Raw genomic sequence first — 22172 nt, 5'->3', positions numbered from 1 at the left:
GAGCAGTGCACGGAAACACTGTTTACCTTCCCGCTGGAGTGGTACCTATTTATCTACTTGCACTTTGACATGCTTTCGAACTGCTAGGTTGGCAGGAGCAGGGACCGAGCAACGGGAGCTCACCCCGTCGCGGGGATTCAAACCACTGACCTTCTGATCAGCAAGTCCTAGGCTCTGTGGTTTAACCCACAGAGCCACCCGCATCCCTGTCTGAATCGATAAGGAGATGCAAAAAACAAGTCCTAAATAAATGTTAAGCATTTGCGGGAGTAACAAACGTGGTGCACTCTTGATGTTGCTGGATTACAACTCCCAATACCTCCAGTCATCCTGGAAAATAGAATGATAAATTCATAGAACTGAAAAGTTGGAAGGGATTACAATGGTCTTCTAGTCGAACCTCCTGCAATGCAGGGACCTTTTGTTCTATGTGGGGTTCAAACCCACAACCCTGAGATTAAGAGTCTCATGCTCTACCAACTGAGCCATCACTAATGATAGGAGTTGGAGTCCACAACATCTGGGCTATCTTTGTTTTAGCAATACACCTGCTCAAATGAGCTTCTCTGGGGTTCAACAAGATGTGGTGTATGGAGAGTTGGACTTGGACAAGATCTGAATCATAGCTTAACCAGAACTCTGAGAAGTTCCCTGGGCTACCCGGAGCTGCTCTCCCTTCTTTCCACAGGGTTGCTGAGAGAATAAAATAGAGAAGCATTTTTTCTGAGGGATTCAGAGGAAGAGTGGGTTATAAATGCAACACATCTTTCTGTATTATGCTTGCACTAGCCTACCATAGTACAGTCCCCATTGGAGTATTTGTAGTGCCGTATCACAGACCTGGATTTGCACAAAGTCAGGTTGGGGTAGGGGAGCAAAGGGGGGGGGGAACTGAGAGGAGAAAGTGATGGTTTAAAACAGGCTTCCTCAACCTTGGCCCTCCAGATGTTTTGAGACTACAATTCCCATAATCCCTGACCACTGGTCCTGCTAGCTAGGGATCATGGGAGTTATAGAGGTCTGAAGAGTTTTGGAAGGAAGGAACTTCCACCTTATTGAATTCCTCCCATGGATTTCAGGAGCATTGAACTCCTTTGGATTTTGGCTGCACGATGTAAAAAGCACCCAGAAAAACCATCTTTCCAAGGGCACAAGACACTCTGTTGTATGTTGCACTTTGAATGAAAAAACTTGGGGCTCATCCACATTTCCCCTTATCCCACTGCTTTGCCCCGGCGAAAACCATTCTTTAATGCTCAATCAGAGCAAACAGCAGTCAGGTTTTCTGCAGTTTTCCATTTGTTCTGATTTAAAGCCAAAGAGTGAATTTTCTCTTGGAAAAGAGCGGGACAAGGGAGAAACTACTCGAGCCCTTGCTTTCTACGCATGGGACCAGTGGAAGTATGGCTGAGCCCTAGCACTGCACAGGAGATCCTTCCATTGCTGAATTACCAGCAGAGCACAGATCTTGAGAAAGTTTGTGTTTGTGCCTGCATATGTATGTTTTTTTGTGAGACGCTGGTTGGGAAGGTCAAGGACAAGCTTGACAAGCAGTAATTAAAGTATAAATTAAAATGGAAACAAGCAATTAGCCTTTTCTCTCTATCCTTCCTCTCCTTTCTGCAGAAATATGCAGCCGCTCAAGAAATGGCAGGTAGTTGAGGTCTCATTGGCACTGCGGTTTACACACACACATGCACACATTAAGAGGAAGGGTCAGAAATCCTTAATATTGCCAGCAGCACCCCTGTTAGCCACTCAGGGCCAAATTAGATATTTAAACACCAGTAAACCAACTCATGATAGACTGAGCAGTCCCACTAAAGTTAGTCATGCCCATTAAATTCAATGGGTCTGCTCTGAATAGGACTAAGGTTGAATACAAGCCTCTGCTTGTAGCCTCAGACAGTTCTCCAGTCTATCCTGGGTGGGAGGATTCCAAGTGTGTGTGTTAGAGAGAAAGAAACCATGTGGGAAGCAATTTTAAATGGAGAAGCAGGGGGCAAGAAAATTGCACCTTTCTAATAATAATAATAATAATAATAATAATAATTTATTTATACCCCGCCCATCTGGCTGGGCTTCCCCAGCCACTCTGGGCGGCTTCCAAAAAAACACCAAAATACTATAATACATCAAACTTTAAAAGCTTCCCTAAACAGGGCTGCCTTCAGATGTCTTCTGAAAGTCTGGTAGTTGTTGTTGTCTTTGACATCTGGTGGGAGGGCGTTCCACAGGGAAGGCGCCACTACCGAGAAGGCCCTCTGCCTGGTTCCCTGTAACTTGGCTTCTCGCAGTGAGGGAACCACCAGAAGGCCCTCGGTGCTGGACCTCAGTGTCTGGGTAGAACGATGGGGGTGGAGACGCTCCTTCAGATATAGTGGACCAAGGCCGTTTAGGGTTTTAAAGGTCAGCACCAACACTTTGAATTGTGCTCGGAACGTACTGGGAGCCAATGTAGGTCTTTCAAGACCGGTGTTATGTAGTCTCTGCGGCCACTCCCAGTCACCAGTCTACCTGCCGCGTTCTGGATTAGTTGTAGTTTCCGGGTCACCTTCAAAGGTAGCCCCACGTAGAGCGCATTGCAGTAGTCCAAGCGGGAGATAACCAGAGCATGCACCACTCTGGCAAGGCAGTTCGCAGGCAGATAGGGTCTCAGCCTGCGTACCAGATGGAGCTGATAAACAGCTGCCCTGGACACAGATTTGACCTGTGCCTCCATGGACAGCTGTGAGTCCAAAATGACTCCCAGGCTGTGCACCTTGTTCTTCAGGGGCACAGTTACCCCATTCAGAACCAGGGAATCCTCCACACCTGCCCGCCTCCTGTCCCCCAAAAACAGTACTTCTGTCTTGTCAGGATTCAACCTCAATCTGTTAGCCGCCATCCAACCTCCAACCGCCTCCAGGCACTCACACAGGACCTTCACCGCCTTCACTGGTTCTGATTTGAAAGAGAGGCAGAGCTGGGTATCATCCGCATACTGATGAACACCCAGCCCAAATCCCCTGATGATCTCTCCCAGCGGCTACATGTAGATGTTGAAAAGCATGGGGGAGAGGACAGAACCCTGAGGCACCCCACAAGTGAGAACCCAGGGGTCTGAACACTCATCCCCCCCCACTTTCTGAACACGGCCCAGGAGGAAGGAGCGGAACCACTGTATGACAGTGCCCCCAGCTCCCAGCCCCTCAAGACGGTCCAGAAGGATGTTATGATCGATGGTATCAAATGCCGCTGAGAGATCCAGCAGAACTAGGAAACAGCTCTCACCTTTGTCCCTAGCCCGCTGGAGATCATCAACCAGTGCGACCAAGGCAGTTTCAGTCCCATGATGAGGCCTGAATCCTGACTGGAAGGGATCCAAGTGGTCTGCTTCTTCCAGGCATGCCTGGAGTTGTTCAGCAACCACTCGCTCGATCACCTTGCCCAAGAATGGAAGATTTGAGACTGGGTGATAGTTGGCCATTGTGGCCGCATCTAAAGATGGTTTTTTAAGAAGCGGTTTAATAACTGCCTCTTTCTTCACTGTCTTCACTCCAAATTGCTCCCACCTGAAGTGCCTTTCCCTTTTCTCAGGCTGGATGGGAGAAAATGGCTGGCAAGGTCTGATTCCTCGCAGTGAACCAGGGACGCTCCTTGTCCCAAACAACCAAAAATCTTATAGCACCTCAAAGACTACCACCTTTATTCCCTGTGCATTTCTGCGGCCACAATGAATAAGCTAGCCTTTCCGGTGCCATCACTCTTGGGCACCTAGGAATGGACTTTGTGCCTCTGCTGGGTGACCTGATTTGGGGCAGTAGCCGTTTTAGATTAGGGTATGGGCTGTCTATAAGTAAGGATGAGCCTACCACCCAAGGCTTGTCAGGGTGTCATGCCATTGCCTGGATGGGCTGTGGATGGTTGATGACATGTTGGAGTGGTTTTCACTGGGAGGTGCAGGTGAGCACTACTGCTGCTCTGTCACCACTTGTCAGGTCTGTCAATCGGAGGACTAAAGCTCCAATTCGACAGCTTTCTGGGCTTATCGCAGTGAATGAACTGTAACACTTACCTGAATAAGTGCATTGTGATTCAATGTGAATAGAATTTTCAACAGTTCATATACCATCTGTAATGCTCCCTGACTTGTGATGAGTCAAGTATCCCATTGTTCTACCTTTCTCTCTCTCTAACATTAGGGATGGGCAAATCTCTCTATTTTAGTTTCTCTCAGTTTCCAGTCATAAGTGCTGTTTCCCACATTTCTGCATCAGTTTGAATTTTTTGTCATAATCCTAATACATTTTTTTTGCATGCAGTTTTGACTGATATGCCTATTTTGGCAAGTTATTGCCCCAACAGAATGTGCTTTTGTATGCTGTTTTTACTAACTTTTGCATTTATGCACACTTTCCTCTGGTGTATGCATTTTTTGTGTGCATCATTTGGCTGGTAAACTGCACAGCAAAATTCAGAGAAGTTCAAATGTCCAAGGAAGGTTGTGCTTCTGTTCACATACAGTTTCAAAAAATGCAGATTAGTTAGATTAATCTTTGAATGCAAACTGAAGCAAATCTCCTTCCCATCCTATAATGTATCACGGCTTTTTCATTCTCTTAAATAAGGCAGTTCTTCCTGCATTCCTGCCGTATCCAGGCAGATTGAAACATATGGGATTTGGGATTGCTCAAACCTTTGTCCTATTTAAATTTGAACTGTGCTGCATTTAAAATGGTAGACTCCTTGGGGCAGAGCCTACGGGACCGCCTCTCCTGGTATGTCCCACGGAGGACCTTATGGTCCTCAAACAAAAACATATTGGAGGTTAGGCTGGCCTCAACCAGAGCGAGGGCTTTTTCGGCTGTGGCTCCAATCTGGTGGAATGCTCTGTCACAAGAGACTAGGGCCCTGCGGGACCTGACATCTTTCTGCAGGGCCTGCAAGACAGAGCTGTTCCACCAGGCCTTTGGCCAGGGCACAGCCTGACCCCCTCCTTCGGTAATTCTCACAGAACTCTAGCCCAATGGTTGCCATTAATTTGATTTGAACTGATTTTATAATGAAATGATTTTAGAATGCTGTATTATTTTACTGTTGTTAGCCGCTCTGAGCCTGGCTTCGGCTGGGGAGGGCGGGATATAAATTATTATTATTATTATTATTATTATTATTATTATTATTGTTGTTGTTATTATTATTATTTATTTCTGCAAAGTGACATGCACACTGCTAGAGCTATATAGATAATCGTGCTAAAAGAAAGATGGGATATAACATTGTAAAATAAAGAATAAATATACACCGTGAATGAATGAATGATTGCTTTGAAAATAAAAGTGACTGAGGGGAGAAAAGAATCAAACATGCCACCTTGAGCTCCTTGGAGGAAGAGCTGGATAAAAATGTTGTAAAGCCCACAAGAGGCCTTGCAAGCTACACGTTCTTTCCTGCTTGGCTGAATATTGTCATTTATTTGGCGTTTCAGATTGAGGAAGTGTCTTTTTCTCTACCCAACCTCCCGCCCCTTTGAGAAATCTGAAAGTCAGATTTGATGTTGGATTTATTTCTTTTATTCCAAGAAGAAATGCCCAGATGTGTGGTGCAATTGTGGGTGTGTGTTTTTTTTAAAAAGTGAACCCTGCATGTCAGAAGGTTAATTTTGGAACCCTCTGAAAGGAACCATCTGCCATCAAGTTTCAGAAAAGGGAGTGATGGGGATATCTCAGCCAGGGGATTATTTTCCCTGCAGGGCAAAAGAATGTCAAGGGAACCTGCCATGCCCTGCCATTCAGGCAAGGCTCACAGAGAAATCTAGTCTTAGTTGACAGAAGGGTGATGCAGGTAATCTGGGGTCGCCAGGAGTTCACTGTCAAGCTGCCGGTTCTTCTCCAGCTCTTTGGGGTGTGTTTCAGGGAAGGTCAGTTTCTGGCACAGAGCAAGAGGGAGGGTGCCAAGCACACCTAAGCTCAAGAATACAATATAAAAAAATGACTACTTTTTTTCCTCCACTCCCCTGTCACCCAGCCAACTCTCCGAATGGATAAAAAGGTAGCTCTTCCTCCCTCCTGCCAGAGGGGCTCAGTCTCATTCATTACTGGGAACTCTTTCTTGGAACATCACTCCTTACACTACCAGCAAGACAACCTCTCCTCTAGCCATGTCTCGCCAGTCCTGTGCCCGGAGCATTGGAGGAGGGTTTCAGAACAAGGGTTTCAGTTCCAGCTCTGTCTGCTTTGGGGGTGGAAACAAAGTCAGCTTCAACACTGCTTCCATGTCCCGTGGATGTAATGTCCGTAGCGGAGGCGGAGGTGGTGGCTTTGGCAGCAGGAGCCTGCATAACATGGGGGGCAGCAAGAGAATCTCCTATGGTGGATATGGTGGCGGTGGCTTTGGCGGGGGTTTTGGTGGCGCCTGTGGCCAAGGGGCTGGGGGCTTTGGAGCTGGTGGTGGCCTTGGCGGTGGCTTTGGCGGTGGCTTTGGCGGTCCAGGCGGACTTGCAATCTGCCCTCCATTCCCAGGATGCCCACCTGGAGGCATCAAAGAGGTGACCATCAACCAGCACCTCCTGCAGCCCCTCAACCTGGAGATAGACCCCGAGATCCAAAAAGTGAGGACTGAAGAAAGGGAGCAGATCAAGACCCTCAACAACAAGTTTGCCTCCTTCATCGACAAGGTGAAATGATTTCTCTTTCCTTTTTGTTTTTCAGTATGAGGGCTTTTTGTCTTGTGTCTGTACTTAGTATTATGTCTATCAGATCTGGTCTGATTTGTATTTTTTTAAAACAACAAGAACAATGAATTTCAAGGCTGAAAAATGTGAAGCCATTTCAAAAGCGTTATTTTGCCAGTTTTGTTATGATTCTTTTTAATTTCCCTTGTTACAAAATCTCAAATCAAGAGGTTTTCTATTTAACCTGTATACTTCATGGAGGGGTGGTCAAATGTGAGTCCCCAAGGGTATTCCAGTCCTGAGTGTTTCAAGTAAATAGGAACAGAATTGAATATATATATGGCGAAAGTTTCTCCTAAAAATGTGTACCAATGTAACTGCCGTGGCTCCCTACAAAGGATTCTGGTTACTGCAGTTTGGTGAAGCAGATGCTTATTCTCAGAGATCCTTCCCCATTACAGAACTATACTTCTCCGGATGCCCTGGGGGTATGACCTGTGCAAATATGTACTATTGAGATGCCCATTTGCATAATGTTGTCAGTACTAATCAGTAAGCAGTGAAAGATAATCTGGGAAAAGGTGGGCATATGTTTCTTCCCCAGGACAATCCTGGACCAATACCCAGAAACTACCATGTTGATCCTTTAGTGACCCTACAGATAGGAAAGGGTAGAAGCTATTTTGAATCCCACTAAACTGAGGGCGTTAGATGTGCATTGAATGTACAGCTGACCTGCATCATACGTGCATCGGTGATGCAACAAATCCTTGTTCCTTCTTATTTCCTTTTCTGGTCACCTCCTCATTGCATCCCTCAGCCACCTGTTGTGACTCAAGGGTCTTGGGGAGGCTAAAATGTAGTGGCTGCAGTACAGAACACGCAACTGGAAGGTCTCCCTGCTTGTGGGCAATGCAAAGGAAAGCCTAGAATGGAGGAAGGAGATGCATAAGTGGTGTTAGGAGAACATAAGTGGTGTTAGGAGAAAGCAACATCAGCAGGCAAGTTTGGACTAATGGCCATGTCCAGTACTCCATAAGAGGACACTGGTCAGAATCCAGCACCCGTTGCTGTGGTTTCAGTTATCCAGGAGTTGAGCAATGTGAAGAATACCTGGATGCTTTAAAAGCCCAGAAGGTGATGGTCACACCCTCATCATTATACTGGCAGTGGCCACATCCTCATCTCCAGAAAGCAAGGGCAGCCTGGCTTGTATGAGAAGGAGCAGGGCTCTTGCAATGGATCCAAACTACAAGAAAAAAGATTCCACCTAAACATTAGGAAGAACTTCCTGACAGTAAGAGCTGTTCGACAGTGGAATTTGCTGCCAAGGAGTGTGGTGGAGTCTCCTTCTTTGGAGGTCTTTAAGCAGAGGCTTGACAACCATATGTCAGGAGTGCTCTGATGGTGTTTCCTGCTTGGCAGGGGGTTGGACTCGATGGCCCTTGTGGTCTCTTCCAACTCTATGATTCTATGATTCTATGATTCTATGATTCTTTAGAAGGAAACTGTGAAGGCTGGGTCAGATCACATGTGGCATAACTGAAAGTGGCTTTAATGTGGCTCCTGTAGCTTTGCGCATGAGCCTGAGTGGAACAGAGCCATTAACAGTAATGAGACAATGGGCAGGTGTTGTTCTCTATCCTGTCAATTTGCTGGCACTGGAGGGAGAGGTTTGTTGACACCATCTTCTCTCCAGCCCTGAAGGTTAATAAATTTCCTCCACTATTTTAAAGATGAAAAGAGGGATACTCATTTTGTGCCTGCAGCCGTACCTATTGCTAGCTCAGGAGCACTGCTAAAACACCGCTGTCGCCACTATTCTTTGCTTGATGTATGTGCGTCCATTGATTCTGCATTATCCCAAAGTTAAGCAGTAAGCTCGTTCTTCTGGTTAAAGATATGCTAAAACAGCCTGACTTGTCTCCTGTAATATATTACCTACATTTCAAAATTAAGCTTAACCAACTGCAACCTTTGAAATAGCAGGATGCGCATTATGCCACTGCCAACCTTGGACAACTTGGTGCCTTCCAGATGTCCTGAACTACAACTCCCATCATCCCCAGCCAGCACAGCTGGGAGTGGGTGGGAGTATTGAATTAGAGCATCTGGAGGATATCAGCTTGGTGAAGGCTTCTCTACATATGCATGTATTATGTTAATACATGGCAGTCTCTTTTGACATTGTTAGTTAGAGCGTGGTGCTGATAATGCCAAGGTTGCAGGTTCAGTCCCCGTATGGGACAGCTGCATGTTCCTGCTTTGCAGGGGGTTGAACTAGATGGTCTTTAGGGTTCCTTCCAGCTCTACAATTCTATGATTCTATTATTTAGCTTCAAAGAAGCAGAGAAGAGAAAGCTTGCTCTATAGAAATTCACATTAGCATCATTATTATTTTTTTTTAAAAAGGAACACCAAACTCTTCAAAAAACCAAAACAGGGACAGAACAGGAATAGTGATTCACCCCAGGAACTGCCCTCCCCTTTAAAGGCAATTAGAGTACATGATCATAACCCTTTCTTTCTCCACCCTTATTCTTTGTTTGGTTCAGGTCCGTTTCCTAGAGCAGCAGAATAAGGTTCTGGAGACCAAGTGGAAACTCTTGCAAGAGCAGGGCCAAGGGACTGGCATTGGTCAAAAGAACCTTGATCAGTTCTTTGAGGTCTATATCAACAACCTCAGGAAGCAGCTTGAGTGTCTTCAGAATGAGAGGAGAGGCCTGGAATCAGAGCTGAAGAACTTCCAAGATCTTGTGGAGGATTACAAGAACAAGTAAGGGATTATAGAACCAAAAGAATTGGGAATCAATAAACAATCTTTCCCGCCGGTGCAATTGAAGGTGGATGGGCCAGGTCCAGACTACCTATTTGAAAAGCCAGACCTGGCCTTTTGCTGATGCTAGGATGACAGAAAATAGAAATATTAACTTTCAATTTATTTATTTCTTTTAAACAAAAGCATAAAAGGTAAAGGTACCCCTGCCCGTATGGGCCAGTCTTGACAGACTCTAGGGTTGTGCACTCATCTCACTCTAGAGGCCGGGAGCCAGCGCTGTCCGCAGACACTTCCGGGTCACGTGGCCAGCGTGACAAGATGCATCTGGCGAACTGGCACCAGAGCAGCACACGGAACGCCGTTTACCTTCCCGCTATAAAGCGGTCCCTATTTATCTACTTGCACCCGGGGGTGCTTTCGAACTGCTAGGTTGGCATGCGCTGGGACCGAGCAACGGGAGCGCACCCCGCCGCAGGGATTCGAACCGCCGACCATGCGATCGGCAAGTCCTAGGCGCTGAGGTTTTACCCACAGCGCCACCCGCGTCCCAAAACAAAAGCATATATACCCACAATTAGATAGAGTACAGAAGGCCTCAGATGTGTGTGTGTTTGGTTTTCCTCTTAGCTTTGGCACTCAACAATGAATGTTCAGTGCCAGTGAGAAGTCGCAATTTGATCATGGTGTCATGCTTCTGGCAGGACCTAACTTCCTCTTGAATTTGACCCTGGTAGAAATCTGATGGATTTAGAAAGGGATTATTCTATTTTATGTTCCCAAATTATCTGTGAGACCTTCCCTAGATCATTCATTGAGCGGAATGTGGAGTTGAATTTGAATCTCCATGGTCTACTTACTATATCACACTGAATGATCTGATTCACTGTTATATATGAGATGACTCATGAACATAGTATACATCCTGTGTGATGTACAGAGTAACCAGGGGATTTTTAAAGGTTTTATTGGTAAAATCATGTGATTGTATCTTTTTTGGGCTCTTTGCACCTTTATAATTATTGCAGCTAAGGTGAAGAACTATGGTTGATTTCCAATAACTCCTAACATTGAAATATATGATTTTACAAATTGTTTTTGCTTTTCATTGCTCAAGACTCAATGAAGTCCAGTAACATGATTACACTACGCTATAATTGGGCAGGGAATACCGTGTGCTTGTACACATGTTGTACACTAAAACCTCCATATTCCTTAACCATTGGCCATGCTAGCTGAGGCTGATGGGAATTGTAGCTCAAAACACCAGGAAGGCACCACACTGGCTATGTCTGCTGTAAATCCTAGCAAAAATGGTGACCCACAGCTTGAATTCTGACAAACTGATCCATTGGGCAGCCCTAAGGTATGCCTTTGGTGGCACTTGAAAATAGGTACTGTAATTTAATAAACTCTTGAGCCAGGAAAGTATGTTGTAAATCAGGATGGTGTTCAACAGAATCTTTGTTTGTCTGATGCCAAAGAATGTAGAATGCCTCTTGGCAGAGGACAGTGTCTGAAGAATGGAAACAATGAGGAATGTTCTGTGAGTTATAAACGTAGGATATCAAGTAACCCACAAAATTGGGGATTGGTAATTCTCTTTCACTTGCAGGCCAAGCAAATTCACAAGGCCTTTGACTGTTAAGAAAATCTAGAAACAAAAAGGCAGGGCTAGATGTCCTTTGCTCAACCCTACCCCCTCTTGATCTAGATTTTCTTTTAAAAAATTCCGGACCAAGATTTTTTAATTAAACAATGCTGTGGAATAACAAAGCAATATTTCAAATATTACTTCTATTTTATTATTTTCTGCATCCAAGATTTTAGTTTCTTAAAAGAAATTGGACCTTTTTTTAACAAGAAATTGGGGAGTGTAGGTAGATGTTGGAAAAGACACACAAAACTGTGCAAATAGAAAAGTATTTAAACCTGATGTTCTTTCTTTGCACTGACCAGATATGAGGAAGAAATTAACAAGCGCACGGCAGCAGAAAATGACTTTGTGCTCTTGAAAAAGGTAAGTGTGCCACTTTTCCTGGCTCCTTTGCAGTGATTCAGAGGTGCAAGTTGATATTCACATACTGGTATTTAGAAGAACTGTTTGTGTGTGTTTGCCTCCATCACTGTGTGCAAAATATGAACTTCTCTCTGTCCTTTCCTTCAGGATGTGGATGCTGCTTACATGAACAAAGTAGAATTGCAGGCGAAACTGGACTCCTTGACAGATGAAATCAACTTCTTGAGATGCTTGTACGACGCTGTAAGTAGTCTTTTTGTGACCTCCTGGGAGAACACTAGAGTGATGCGAATTTTGGGGTGGAGTTAAGAGTGAGTGACAAGTAGAGAGTCATTTGGGAAATGGCAACTGGAGGAAGAGATATGGAAATGAGGGGTGGAGATTAGAGAGGTAATGGAAGCATATGTAAAAGAGTTGGGATTGCTGTTATGAAAATTAGGCTAGTCTAAAATGTTAGATTAGGAAATTATTCTGTATCTGATGACTACCTGTTTTGGGTGTCACATTGCTTAATTAAGTATTAGGGGTGTGCACAGGCCCTAAGTTTCCCCTTCTACCTGTGTGCTTGTAAAAATTCCAGTCTGCTTCTGAGTCACTCTGTGCTGTCTCCGCTTTGATCTGTAATCCATCTCCTGAGCTACTCTGTCTAAAATGAAGCTCACAGTTTTCCCATTCACTATAATGGGAAATCTTTTATGTTCTTCATTGCTCTGCAGAAGGTGCAAAAGTGCATTGCATCCTCTCCATAAGACATCCTTGCAATGCATAAATCCACTTGCACGCAACATCGTCTGCTGTTATGACAGCAATTTGACTAGTGTACAGTGGTACCTTGGGTTCCAGATGCTTTGGGTTACAAACTCCACTAACCAGGAAGTGGTTGCTCCAGGTTAAGAACTTTGCCCCAGGATAAGAACAGAAATCGCATGCCAGCGGTGCAGCGGCAGCAGGAGGCCCCATTAGCAAAAGCATGTCTCAGGTTAAGAACGGTTTCAGGTTAAGAACGGACCTCCGAGAACGAATTAAGTTCTTAACCTGAGGTACCACTGTATTATAACAGCTAATTTTCATGTCCAGCTTTTGGGATGCCAGAAAGTTCTAAGCATAGTTTTTAGAAGGACAGACCTTTTGCGGGTGTGCCAATATGGACTACCACATCCATTAGTCACCTTTAGAAAAAAAATAGACAGATGCCTCTACTAAGGGGAGAGGTAAGTGATAAAATCAACATTTATGGTGAAAAAACATGATGTGACCATGGCGCTGTCTACATATTTATTTATTTAAGGTAGATGTACTCTACACTTTAACCAAATGGACTCCCATGGCAGCTTACAAAAATCAGTAAATCGATTTCTTTGGCAGGAATTGAGCCAGATGCAGCAGACCGTTTCTGACACCTCAGTTGTCCTCCAAATGGACAACAACCGGAATCTGGACTTGGACAGCATCATTGCAGAGGTCAAAGCTCAGTACGAAGAAATTGCTCAGAAGAGCCGAGCAGAAGCAGAGTCTTGGTACCAGTCCAAGGTGAGTTCTCAGGCCTATCAAGCCTTGCCAGTCTAAAATGACCTCCTTGAGTGAAAACCAAATCCAAACAATCAAAGAAACTCTTGTTGTTCATTAATGGGAAAGGCCAAATGCACACAAGGCAATGTATTAAACTAGGAGTGATCCGACTTCAGCTCCGTGTGCTTTGCTTTATTTTAAATAGAATGACCATGGTTTTCCAATGTATTTTACATTTGCAAAGCAAGAGTGCTGGTTCAAAAATCTGCCAGTTGAGCCACAGCAACCCTGAATGAAGTGGTCTTGAGTATGCTTATGAACATACAATGTAGTGCTTTGCTGGAACAGGCTAAAGGCCCCCATTATTTGCAAAGAAGCCCAGCAAACAGCAGTTGGAACATAGGCAGCTGCCTTATAGTTGCTCCGACCATTGGCTCATTTGATTGAGTATTGTCTTTTTTTTTTTAAGAAATATTTATTAAGATTTTACAAAGACAAATATACAAAAACACATAATAAAAAAAATAAAAAATATAAATAAAAAGATAAGTAAAACATACAGAAAAAAACAAGAAAAATTAAAAACAATTATTTTTCATAACATAAAACTCATTTGCTTGTTTCTTTGACTTCCTCACACCTCCCCTTCTTGTATTCCCATTTAAATAATCAAATCAGCAAATCCTTACCCTCTTTCATTTATCTTATCTCTATAACTTAACATTTTATAACTCAGTATTTTCATCCATTATCAATTCATTTTTGCATATTCTTATTAACTTTGTTGCCAATACCACTTATTTCCAATCCAACACCATTTTAGTTATTTTTTTTTTACCTAATTATACCCTTCTTCCATATTCTTAAAGCATTACAGCTGGAAACCACTTAATTTCTATCCAACATCATTCTAACATTTTGCAATATTTCTGTAAATAGTCTTTAAATTTCTTCCAATCTTCTTCCACCGCCTCTTCTCCCTGGTCCCGGATTCTGCCAGTCATTTCTGCCAGTCCCATATAGTCCATCATCTTCATCTGCCATTCTTCCAAAGTGGGTAAATCTTGTGTCTTCCAATACTTTGCTATAAGTATTCTTGCTGCTGTTGTAGCGTACGTAAAAAAAGTTCTGTCCTTCTTTGGCACCAATTGGCCGACAATGCCCAGAAGAAAGGCCTCTGGTTTCTTCAAGACTGATTGAGTATTGTCTACACAGAGTGGCAGCAACTCTCTGGGGCTTACAGCAGGGGTGGAGAACTTGTGGCCCTCCAGGTGCTATTGGAGTCCAACTTTCACCAGACCCAGCCAGCAGGGCCAGTGATCAGCGATGCGGGGAGTTGTAGTCCAACAACATTTGGATGGTCACAGTTTCCCCACGCCTGGTTCATAGACTTCCCCAGCCCTATATGTAGATCCTGGGAGTGATCCTAGGACCTTCCACATCCAAAGTATATGTTCTACCACTGAGCTCTTGCCCTTCCCCAAGGTGCTATGTTGTCCACTGGAAACTGGCTAGTAATCTACCAATATTGCTTCAAAATCACTTGTAGGTAAGCTTTTAATCAGGCTAGTCCACCAAGAATTGCAAAATCACTCCTTTCTTTTTTGGGGACAACCTTGGAAGGGTGTCAGAGGGTTTGGCAAAACCTGAGCCATTGCTCAGCTGGGTTTTTGTTTGAAGAAGATTTATCTTCTCTGACATAACACAATTTGACCCCTTTCTTCTTTCTGAATACCAGTATGAGGAGCTGCAGCAAACTGCTGGGAAACACGGTGACAGTCTCCGTGACACCAAGGCCGAGATCTCTGAACTGAACCGGATGATTCAGAGGATACGATCTGAAATAGATAATGTGAAGAAGCAGGTAAGGCTGGAGGAATATATGCAAGATTAACCCGAGGGTGGAGGGGGGCAGAGATTTTTATTGGAATTTCACACTCTGGTCATCTTAGTCCTGTGCTGTTGTCTTAACTGCAGCAATTCATTTAGTAACACAACTAAAGGCAAGCCAAGAGGTATCAGGCTGAAGTAGGATGGCCTCTTTGTTTGGGTGTTACCTCCTGACCTTGCACTTCAAAAAAAAAAAATACGGCACTCACAAACGGTTCCCAGTGGATGTAGGGGGCCGCTGCATCCAGGAGGAATGGTGCTGCTGGTATTAAAAATAAAAATGATATTTCAATAATCAGTTTTTTGAATGCCTTTCAGTGTGAGAAGCTGCAGGCTTCCATTGCAGAAGCTGAGGAACGCGGTGAGCTGGCCCTCAAGGATGCCAGGGACAAATTGAATGAACTGGAGGTTGCCCTGCAGAAGGCCAAGGAAGAAATGACCCGTCTCTTGAGGGAGTACCAGGAGCTGATGAATGTCAAGTTGGCGCTTGATATTGAAATTGCCACCTACAGGAAATTGCTGGAAGGAGAGGAGAGCAGGTGAGTGTGATGCACAGGAAGGAGATGGACTTTGCTGAAGAGAAGACAAAAAAAGGAAATCAAACTGGAGCTTTCATTGCATAACTGCTCCCCTTTCCTCTTGGGGGGGGGGAGGGAAGGACATGAAATGTTTGACTGAGTCCAGCAGTTAAATTCTAAAAAGGTGAGGTGCCAAGACTGAAGCCCACTTGGGAAGGCTGGTCCACGAGATCAGAAATGTAAGGGTGGGCAATGTATACCCATTGGCGAGGAAAGCATGTACTACAGTGATGGGGAATCATAGGATCTACAAACATTGCTGGGCTACAACTCCCATCATCCCTGGTGGTTGTCCATGCTGAGAACTGTAGTCCAGCAACATCTGGTTGGCCATTGTTTGCCCATCCCTGATGTACTGCATACTGTGCACACATGTGAACTGGTCTGGCTCAGATTAAGCCATGGTTAAGCTTGATGGAATGGTAAGAGCTGAGGTTAGGCTGTGGCAGTGCAAATCCTGATTGAGAGGGTTTAGGTGGATGTTGTGGCAAGAACAGGGCAAGTAGGGACATTGTTAGAGGGTGGCTCAGGCTACTGGAGTCCTGGGTCTTTTTTTTGGGGGGGGCTGGTTCTCTCCTCTTTTTAAAAAAGACTGGTTATGTTTTTTGTTACTTTACTTACTGCAAAGCTAGACCCCAGCCCTCTGCCATCTTTCTTTGCCCAAGGCATCTATCCAAATGTTTTCATTTTCATTTCACTTTTAATTTGTATACCCCCTTTCTATATTGCTAAATGCTAAATAAACAACAAAGATCATACCTCTTACAACAATAAAATCCAATGAAAATAAGTCATAATAAGAATATGAAGCATATAAAGAACGCCTGCAATTTTTACTACTACTACAAATAATAATAATAATAATAATAATAATAATAATAATACTAATACTAATAATAATAATAATTCTTGAAGTACGTAGCAATTCTCCTGGTGGAGAGAGGTTGGGAACGTCACAAACAAAGGTGCATATCATTCTTCTGGGGTTGCCTCTGCTTCCAGTGCTGGGAGAGGTTTACAATGTGGACTGTGCAGCTGCAGCAATCACTGGAAATTGTAGCAGGCTAGTGTGAGCTGAAGGATCATGCCTATCTGAATTGCAAATTCTGGAAAGGGTGTCCCTGACTCTTGAAACGAAGGCTGTCTATCCAATCATTCCCACATTATTCCCTAGTGATCTTGATGGCCAAGCAAGCAGCTGCTCCCAGGTCTCCTGTGTCCAACCCTATCTGCTCTCTGCACTGCACAGCACTCGCTTTCGCAGTGCCTGATGATTAAAGCAACAAAGGGATTCAAAGGATTTGTTCATTGATGTTCAGTATTTTGTGTATGAACGCCCAATTGGATCTCATCTCTTGCCTAAACATCAGGTTTTTTCTCTCCTTCACAGGATGTCTGGAGAGTGTCAGAGCACCGTGAGCATCTGTAAGTAGTGACTCTGTACTCAACTTTTAAAATTAGTGGCACTATCCTATAACCAGCTGCTCTGGAAAATGGCATGCGCTGGCACCACTGTGTCTTGATGTGGTTTTGACAACAGTGGTCATAGTAGATATGCACCAAGCTCTTAAGCACCATAAACACGGACACAGAAGGAAAGTTGTGGATGCAGAACGTGGAATCAGGGCTGTGGAAGATCCCCCATTGCGCTATCCTGAACACTTTTTGACCACCACAAATGCAACTGTGTTGGTGCAACTCCAGTGTGCTGTAGTAACATGCCAGAAAGAGGTTGAAACTCAAGAAAGTCAGGGATGATGGGAGCTGCTGTCCAACAACACATGGAGGGCCATGGATTCTCTGTCCTCAATTTTAAATGTTACAAAAATACCACGTGGGAACATCTTTTGTATGTGATGCCATGGTTTGCATTGCTTCATGCTCATGGGTTGATAACATTTGTAACTCATTCAAAGCAAGCCAATGAACTTCATGGCTGAATGGGGATCGTTTTGAACCCAGCATCCCTTTAGTGCAAGGATGGGGAACTTGTGGCCCTCCAGCTGCTGCTGGACTGTAACTCCCATCATTCTTGACCATTCTTTGACCAAAATGGTCAAAGGCCTGGAAACGATGCCTTATGAGGAACGGCTAAGGGAGCTGGGCATGTTTAGCCTGGAGAAGAGGAGGTTAAGGGGTGATATGATAGCCATGTTCAAATATATAAAAGGGTGTCACATAGAGGAGGGAGAAAGGTTGTTTTCTGCTGCTCCAGAGAAGCGGACACGGAGCAATGGTTCCAAACTACAAGAAAGAAGATTCCACCTAAACATTAGGAAGAACTTCCTGACAGTAAGAGCTGTTCGACAGTGGAATCTGCTGCCAAGGAGTGTGGTGGAGTCTCCTTCTTTGGAGGTCTTTAAGCAGAGGCTTGACAACCATATGTCAGGAGTGCTCTGATGGTGTTTCCTGCTTGGCAGGGGGTTGGACTCGATGGCCCTTGTGGTCTCTTCCAACTCTATGATTCTATGATTCTATGATTGGCCATGCTGGCAAGGGCTGATGGGATCTGGAGTTCAGCAACATTTGGAAGGCCACAGGTTCCCTGCTTTAGTTCTAGTTCAGCGCTTAAGCCCTTACATGCCACAAACTTTCTCAATTGACTCTCATCACACGGATGACTCCTTGGCCCTGGAGGCTTCACTTGTCTTATTTTAAGATGCAAAGTAGCTGGGAGTTTTCCTTCTTTCTTTCTTTCTTTCTTTCTTTCTTTCTTTCTTTCTTTCTTTCGCGACTTGCCATCTCTTCAGGCGATGGCTTGCATGCTCCGCTGGTGCATTCCTGGGACAGAATGCCCTGGAACAGACATGAAATAGCGCCACCCCCATGCTCAGTGCTAGAGAACTACATTCCAGGCATTAATTGGCCACATTAGTCCATAAAACCACCACAATGCTAACCATGGTTGTCTTCCTTTTTAGCTATGGTTGGCTCCTCCTCTACTACTTCTGGCGGTGGATATGGTGGCGGATTTGGAGGTGGATTTGGAAGTGGAATGTGCTATGGAGGAGGATCTGGTGGCCTTGGTGGATTCAGCTCTGGAAGCGGAAGAGGTGTTTGCAGCATAGGAGGTGGGGGAGCTTGCTCTGTCGGCGGAGGATACGGAGGAGGATATAGTTCCGGAGGCACCATTGTGAAAAAGACCACTACATCCTCCACTTCCATCAAGTCTTCAAGCAGGAAATAAGAAGCAACAGGTGCAGTGATGACAACATCAGCATGGATGGAAGAACCATTTTTCTGAAGACCTCTGCAAAGCCACCCTGAACAGAATCTTGGCGCCTTTCAGAAAAATGGACTGTGCCCCTTATGGCCCTTATGGCTGCTCTCCCAGAATATTTTTTAAGTCTTGCATTGTTTGGGTGGGATATAGACTGAGTTAGCTGAACTTAAGTACCATTGAGTTCTGTGAGACTTGTCATTGCTAACTTGTCTCCTTTATGTCAGTGGGACCTTAGTTCATCTAATGTTGTCGGTATCCAACCCAAGCAACCCAACCCAAACTTAGTCTGTAACCCACCCTTTGTTCTTAACTCATTGTTGACACATTTCATGCCCCTAACGCAATTAGGTCTAGTCAACAGACGTGTATGTGAAGGCTGTGTTTGCATGAACAAGGGCAAACAGTATTAGGTAGTCCTATAGAGGTTATTCTAGGCAACGTGTGCCTTGCCTTTGTACCATTCACACATCTTTTATGTAGAGCAGCACTCTGCCCTGTGTTCTACAAGGAGGAATATCTCTATCCTAGATATCCCAGAATTCTCATTGGCTGTGCTTCAACTGAGGAGACACTTTTATCTCTTTGGTGGATTGAAACACCTGGAACAGCTGGATACGTACGGTTCACACAAGAAAACAATTCTAGGAGTCAGGTTATTTGATTCTCATAACGTTTAAAGAGTACTGCTATTTTGTCTACATTCTAACTCCTCCGAATGAAACCTGATGAGGAAATAATGTGAATTACATCAAAAACAGCTTATGTGAACACAGCCTTCATGTTTTGCTCATTCATGCAAATCAGTGCTATTTTTCTAGAAAAAAAGAGGTGCTGGAACTCACCATAAGCCCCTCCCTCATTCTCTTAAATGGCAATGGTGCCCACCTGAGAGGTTCTGGAGAGTTCTGGCTGAAAAAAAATGCCCTGATACAAATGAATATCTTTCCAGCTACTCTCCTGTGATTACCTGCCTGTGGTTTTGCTGAGTCATAATGGTTACTTACTTAAATGAATATGCAAAATACCTGCAGCTGAAAGGTAGGGGCATGTGACCTTGCCAGTTACACTCCTTTAAGTCCCATTGACGCCAATGAGAGAGCTTAAGCATATGCTTAAGTCATTCCTATTGAAAGCAAGACGGCTTATCCAGATTTAACTTTAGCTGCTTTGTGCTCCACATTCTGTCTTTCTTTTTGTAATGGCCTTGAAAATCTTTTTGTTTTGGTGGTGATTCCTTTCCTCTCGCGTGTGATCACTTGCAGCTCATTAAACTCTAAGTGAAGAGAACAATGGTGTCTTCTGGGTTTTTGCCAAGAGCTTTTATGCTGGGATAGTAATCATGAAAGCCTTATGATGGAGGATAAGGCTTTCAATGACTACTAGCCACGATGACCTTCTTCTGCCTCCATTGTGAGAGATAGTATGTCTCTGTATACCAGGAAGTGGCAAATTACAAGAGAGGAAAGTGTTCTTGCACTTGCGGGTTTCCCATAAGTTTCTACCGTCTTTCCCCGAAAGTAAATCATCCCCTGAAAATAAGACCTACTTCCAGTTTTGCCTCTCGCTGTAATATAAGGCATCCCCTGAAAATAAGACCTCCCCAATAATAAGGCCTCCCCCGAACATAAGGCCTCCCCGGAATATAAGGCCCCTGAAGCTACTGTAAGGCATCTGACTCCTCTGGACAGTAGCGGTGGGCACCGCCGTGCAGCTCACTGATTGGCAGCAACGCAGCTGGAGCTGTTCAGGCCGTGCCAGGTCTCTTTAAATCAGAGAGCCCATGCAGCCACCAGAACAAGCTGCCACCTGCTGCTTGCTCTGCCCTGATGGAGTCTGGCTGACTCACAATTAGACAATAAATGTGTACCGTATTCTTCTTCATGGAAAAATAAGACATCCCCTGAAAATAAGACCTAGCGCATCGATGGGAGCAAAAATTAATACAAGACACTGTTTTATTTTCGGGGAAACAGGGTAGTAGCCAGTTTCTCTCTCTGTGTGTGTGTCTCCATTCTGTGCTGGAACAGAATATGGGGTTGGGGTCCATGCCCATTGCAGGTGTGAACTTCACAGCCCAAACTTCCAGTAGCAGGCCAAGCAAGGCAGAGGGAGGTGGAGAAAGGACTTTAGAGGGGGATGGCAGAATAGGAGGCTTTGGAGGAGGTGGCAGGGAATTGGAGGTAGATGTAAAACTGGGAGGGCAGCCAAGGAATTGATGGTGGAGGGAATGGGGCAAGATAGACTGAAAGGGACTGACAAATGGCACAGAGCTTGACAACGGGAGGATCTTCTAATCTGGAGCATATACAGACCACAAGCATTGGACTCTGGCCTGTCTGTGACTCCAGATTCCTTAATGCCCTTTAATCACCCTGTTCAAAAAAAGGGCAAATTAGGTAGTTTCCATTTAATTGCAATAATAATCCAATTTGCCCCTCTCTTCCTAATTTTCAGAACCCTCTCAAATATCATTTTCCAGGATTTTTCGAGAATAGCCATGAAAGTTAAACTTGTGGAAAACTTTGTAGCGTAAATGGCCCCCAAAGGTGAAGGGCATTTCCATTCAAGTGGTGTTTGTGTGCCATGTCATGTGATCAGTTATATGGGGTGGGGCTTACCTGCTCCCCACATACTTTATTCAAGTTGGCACCCCCGGTAGAACATCTGCGATTGCAGCAGCATGACTGAAGTAGAGTCATGTGCACAGGATTGCGTATGCAAGGGAGACCTTCCCTTAAGTGGGAAACCTCATGCTGATTCACCTTTTGCTGAGACGGCCAAATGAACGGCTAGTGTCTCGCCTTAGTTTTGTAACTTTATGCTACCAAGCGCTTAACCACCACCCACAAGGAGCAATGAAAGACGTACGGCTTCCCTCAAGGAACTCCTCCCACTGGCTTTGCAAACCTAGATTTCAGTTTCCTTTTACACCAAGTACACAATGTTCTTGCTCTGTTAGATAATCAGATAGAAGCAAGAAAAATGGGACAGTGACAAACCACTGGATTTTCTCTTAGCAGAACTATGGAATACAGGGGTCAGCAAACTTTTCCAGCAGGGGGCCGGTCTACTGTCCCTCAGACCTTGTGGGGGGCTGGACTATATATATTTTTTTTGGGGGGGATGAACAAATTCCTATGCCCCACAAATAAGCCAGAGATGCATTTTAAATAAAAGGACACATTCTACTAATGTAAAAACACACTGATTTCTGGACCATCCACAGGCTGGATTTAGAAGGCGATTGGGCTGGATTCGGCCCCTGGGCCTTAGTTTGCCAATCCATGGAATAGAGGAAAAAACCTAGTAAATGAAATCAGAGGGAATGTCCTCTTGCCAAACAGCAAAGCAAAAGTTACACAAACATGAGTAAGTGCACATATGTTTATGTACATGAAGTGTACACTAGTTGTGATAAGATTATGGGTCTTCTTCATTTTCTCCCACGTGAGCAACAATGGAGGAGTGGGATTGAATTGACAGCTCCATTTGCAACTTTCACATGTACATTGGCTTTGGAA

At 44.5% G+C, this 22172-nt stretch overlaps 1 protein-coding gene and 1 long non-coding RNA gene across 2 annotated transcripts; one reads left to right on the top strand and one right to left on the bottom strand.

The window, feature by feature from the left end:
* The first annotated feature begins 6045 nt into the window (after positions 1–6045).
* LOC310755879 (keratin, type II cytoskeletal 6A-like) lies at positions 6046–19938 on the top strand. Its single transcript, XM_083599283.1, has 9 exons — positions 6046–6658; positions 9211–9431; positions 11391–11451; positions 11599–11694; positions 12817–12981; positions 14699–14824; positions 15169–15389; positions 16819–16853; positions 18350–19938. The coding sequence occupies exons 1-9, from the start codon at positions 6143–6145 to the stop codon at positions 18613–18615; spliced, it is 1707 nt and encodes a 568-aa protein (XP_083455409.1). The 5' UTR covers positions 6046–6142; the 3' UTR covers positions 18616–19938.
* On the bottom strand, positions 14500–15303 carry LOC310756011. Its single transcript, XR_014544641.1, has 2 exons — positions 15162–15303; positions 14500–14798 (listed from the first exon to the last, which is right to left on the bottom strand). It is a non-coding gene; the product is annotated as an uncharacterized lncRNA (long non-coding RNA).
* Positions 19939–22172: the final 2234 nt, after the last annotated feature.

The sequence above is a fragment of the Podarcis filfolensis genome (assembly GCF_964270895.1).
Source record: "Podarcis filfolensis genome assembly, chromosome: 2".
In the NCBI taxonomy this organism is placed as follows: Eukaryota; Metazoa; Chordata; class Lepidosauria; order Squamata; family Lacertidae; genus Podarcis; species Podarcis filfolensis.
This window is presented reverse-complemented; position numbering and strand designations above follow the sequence as displayed.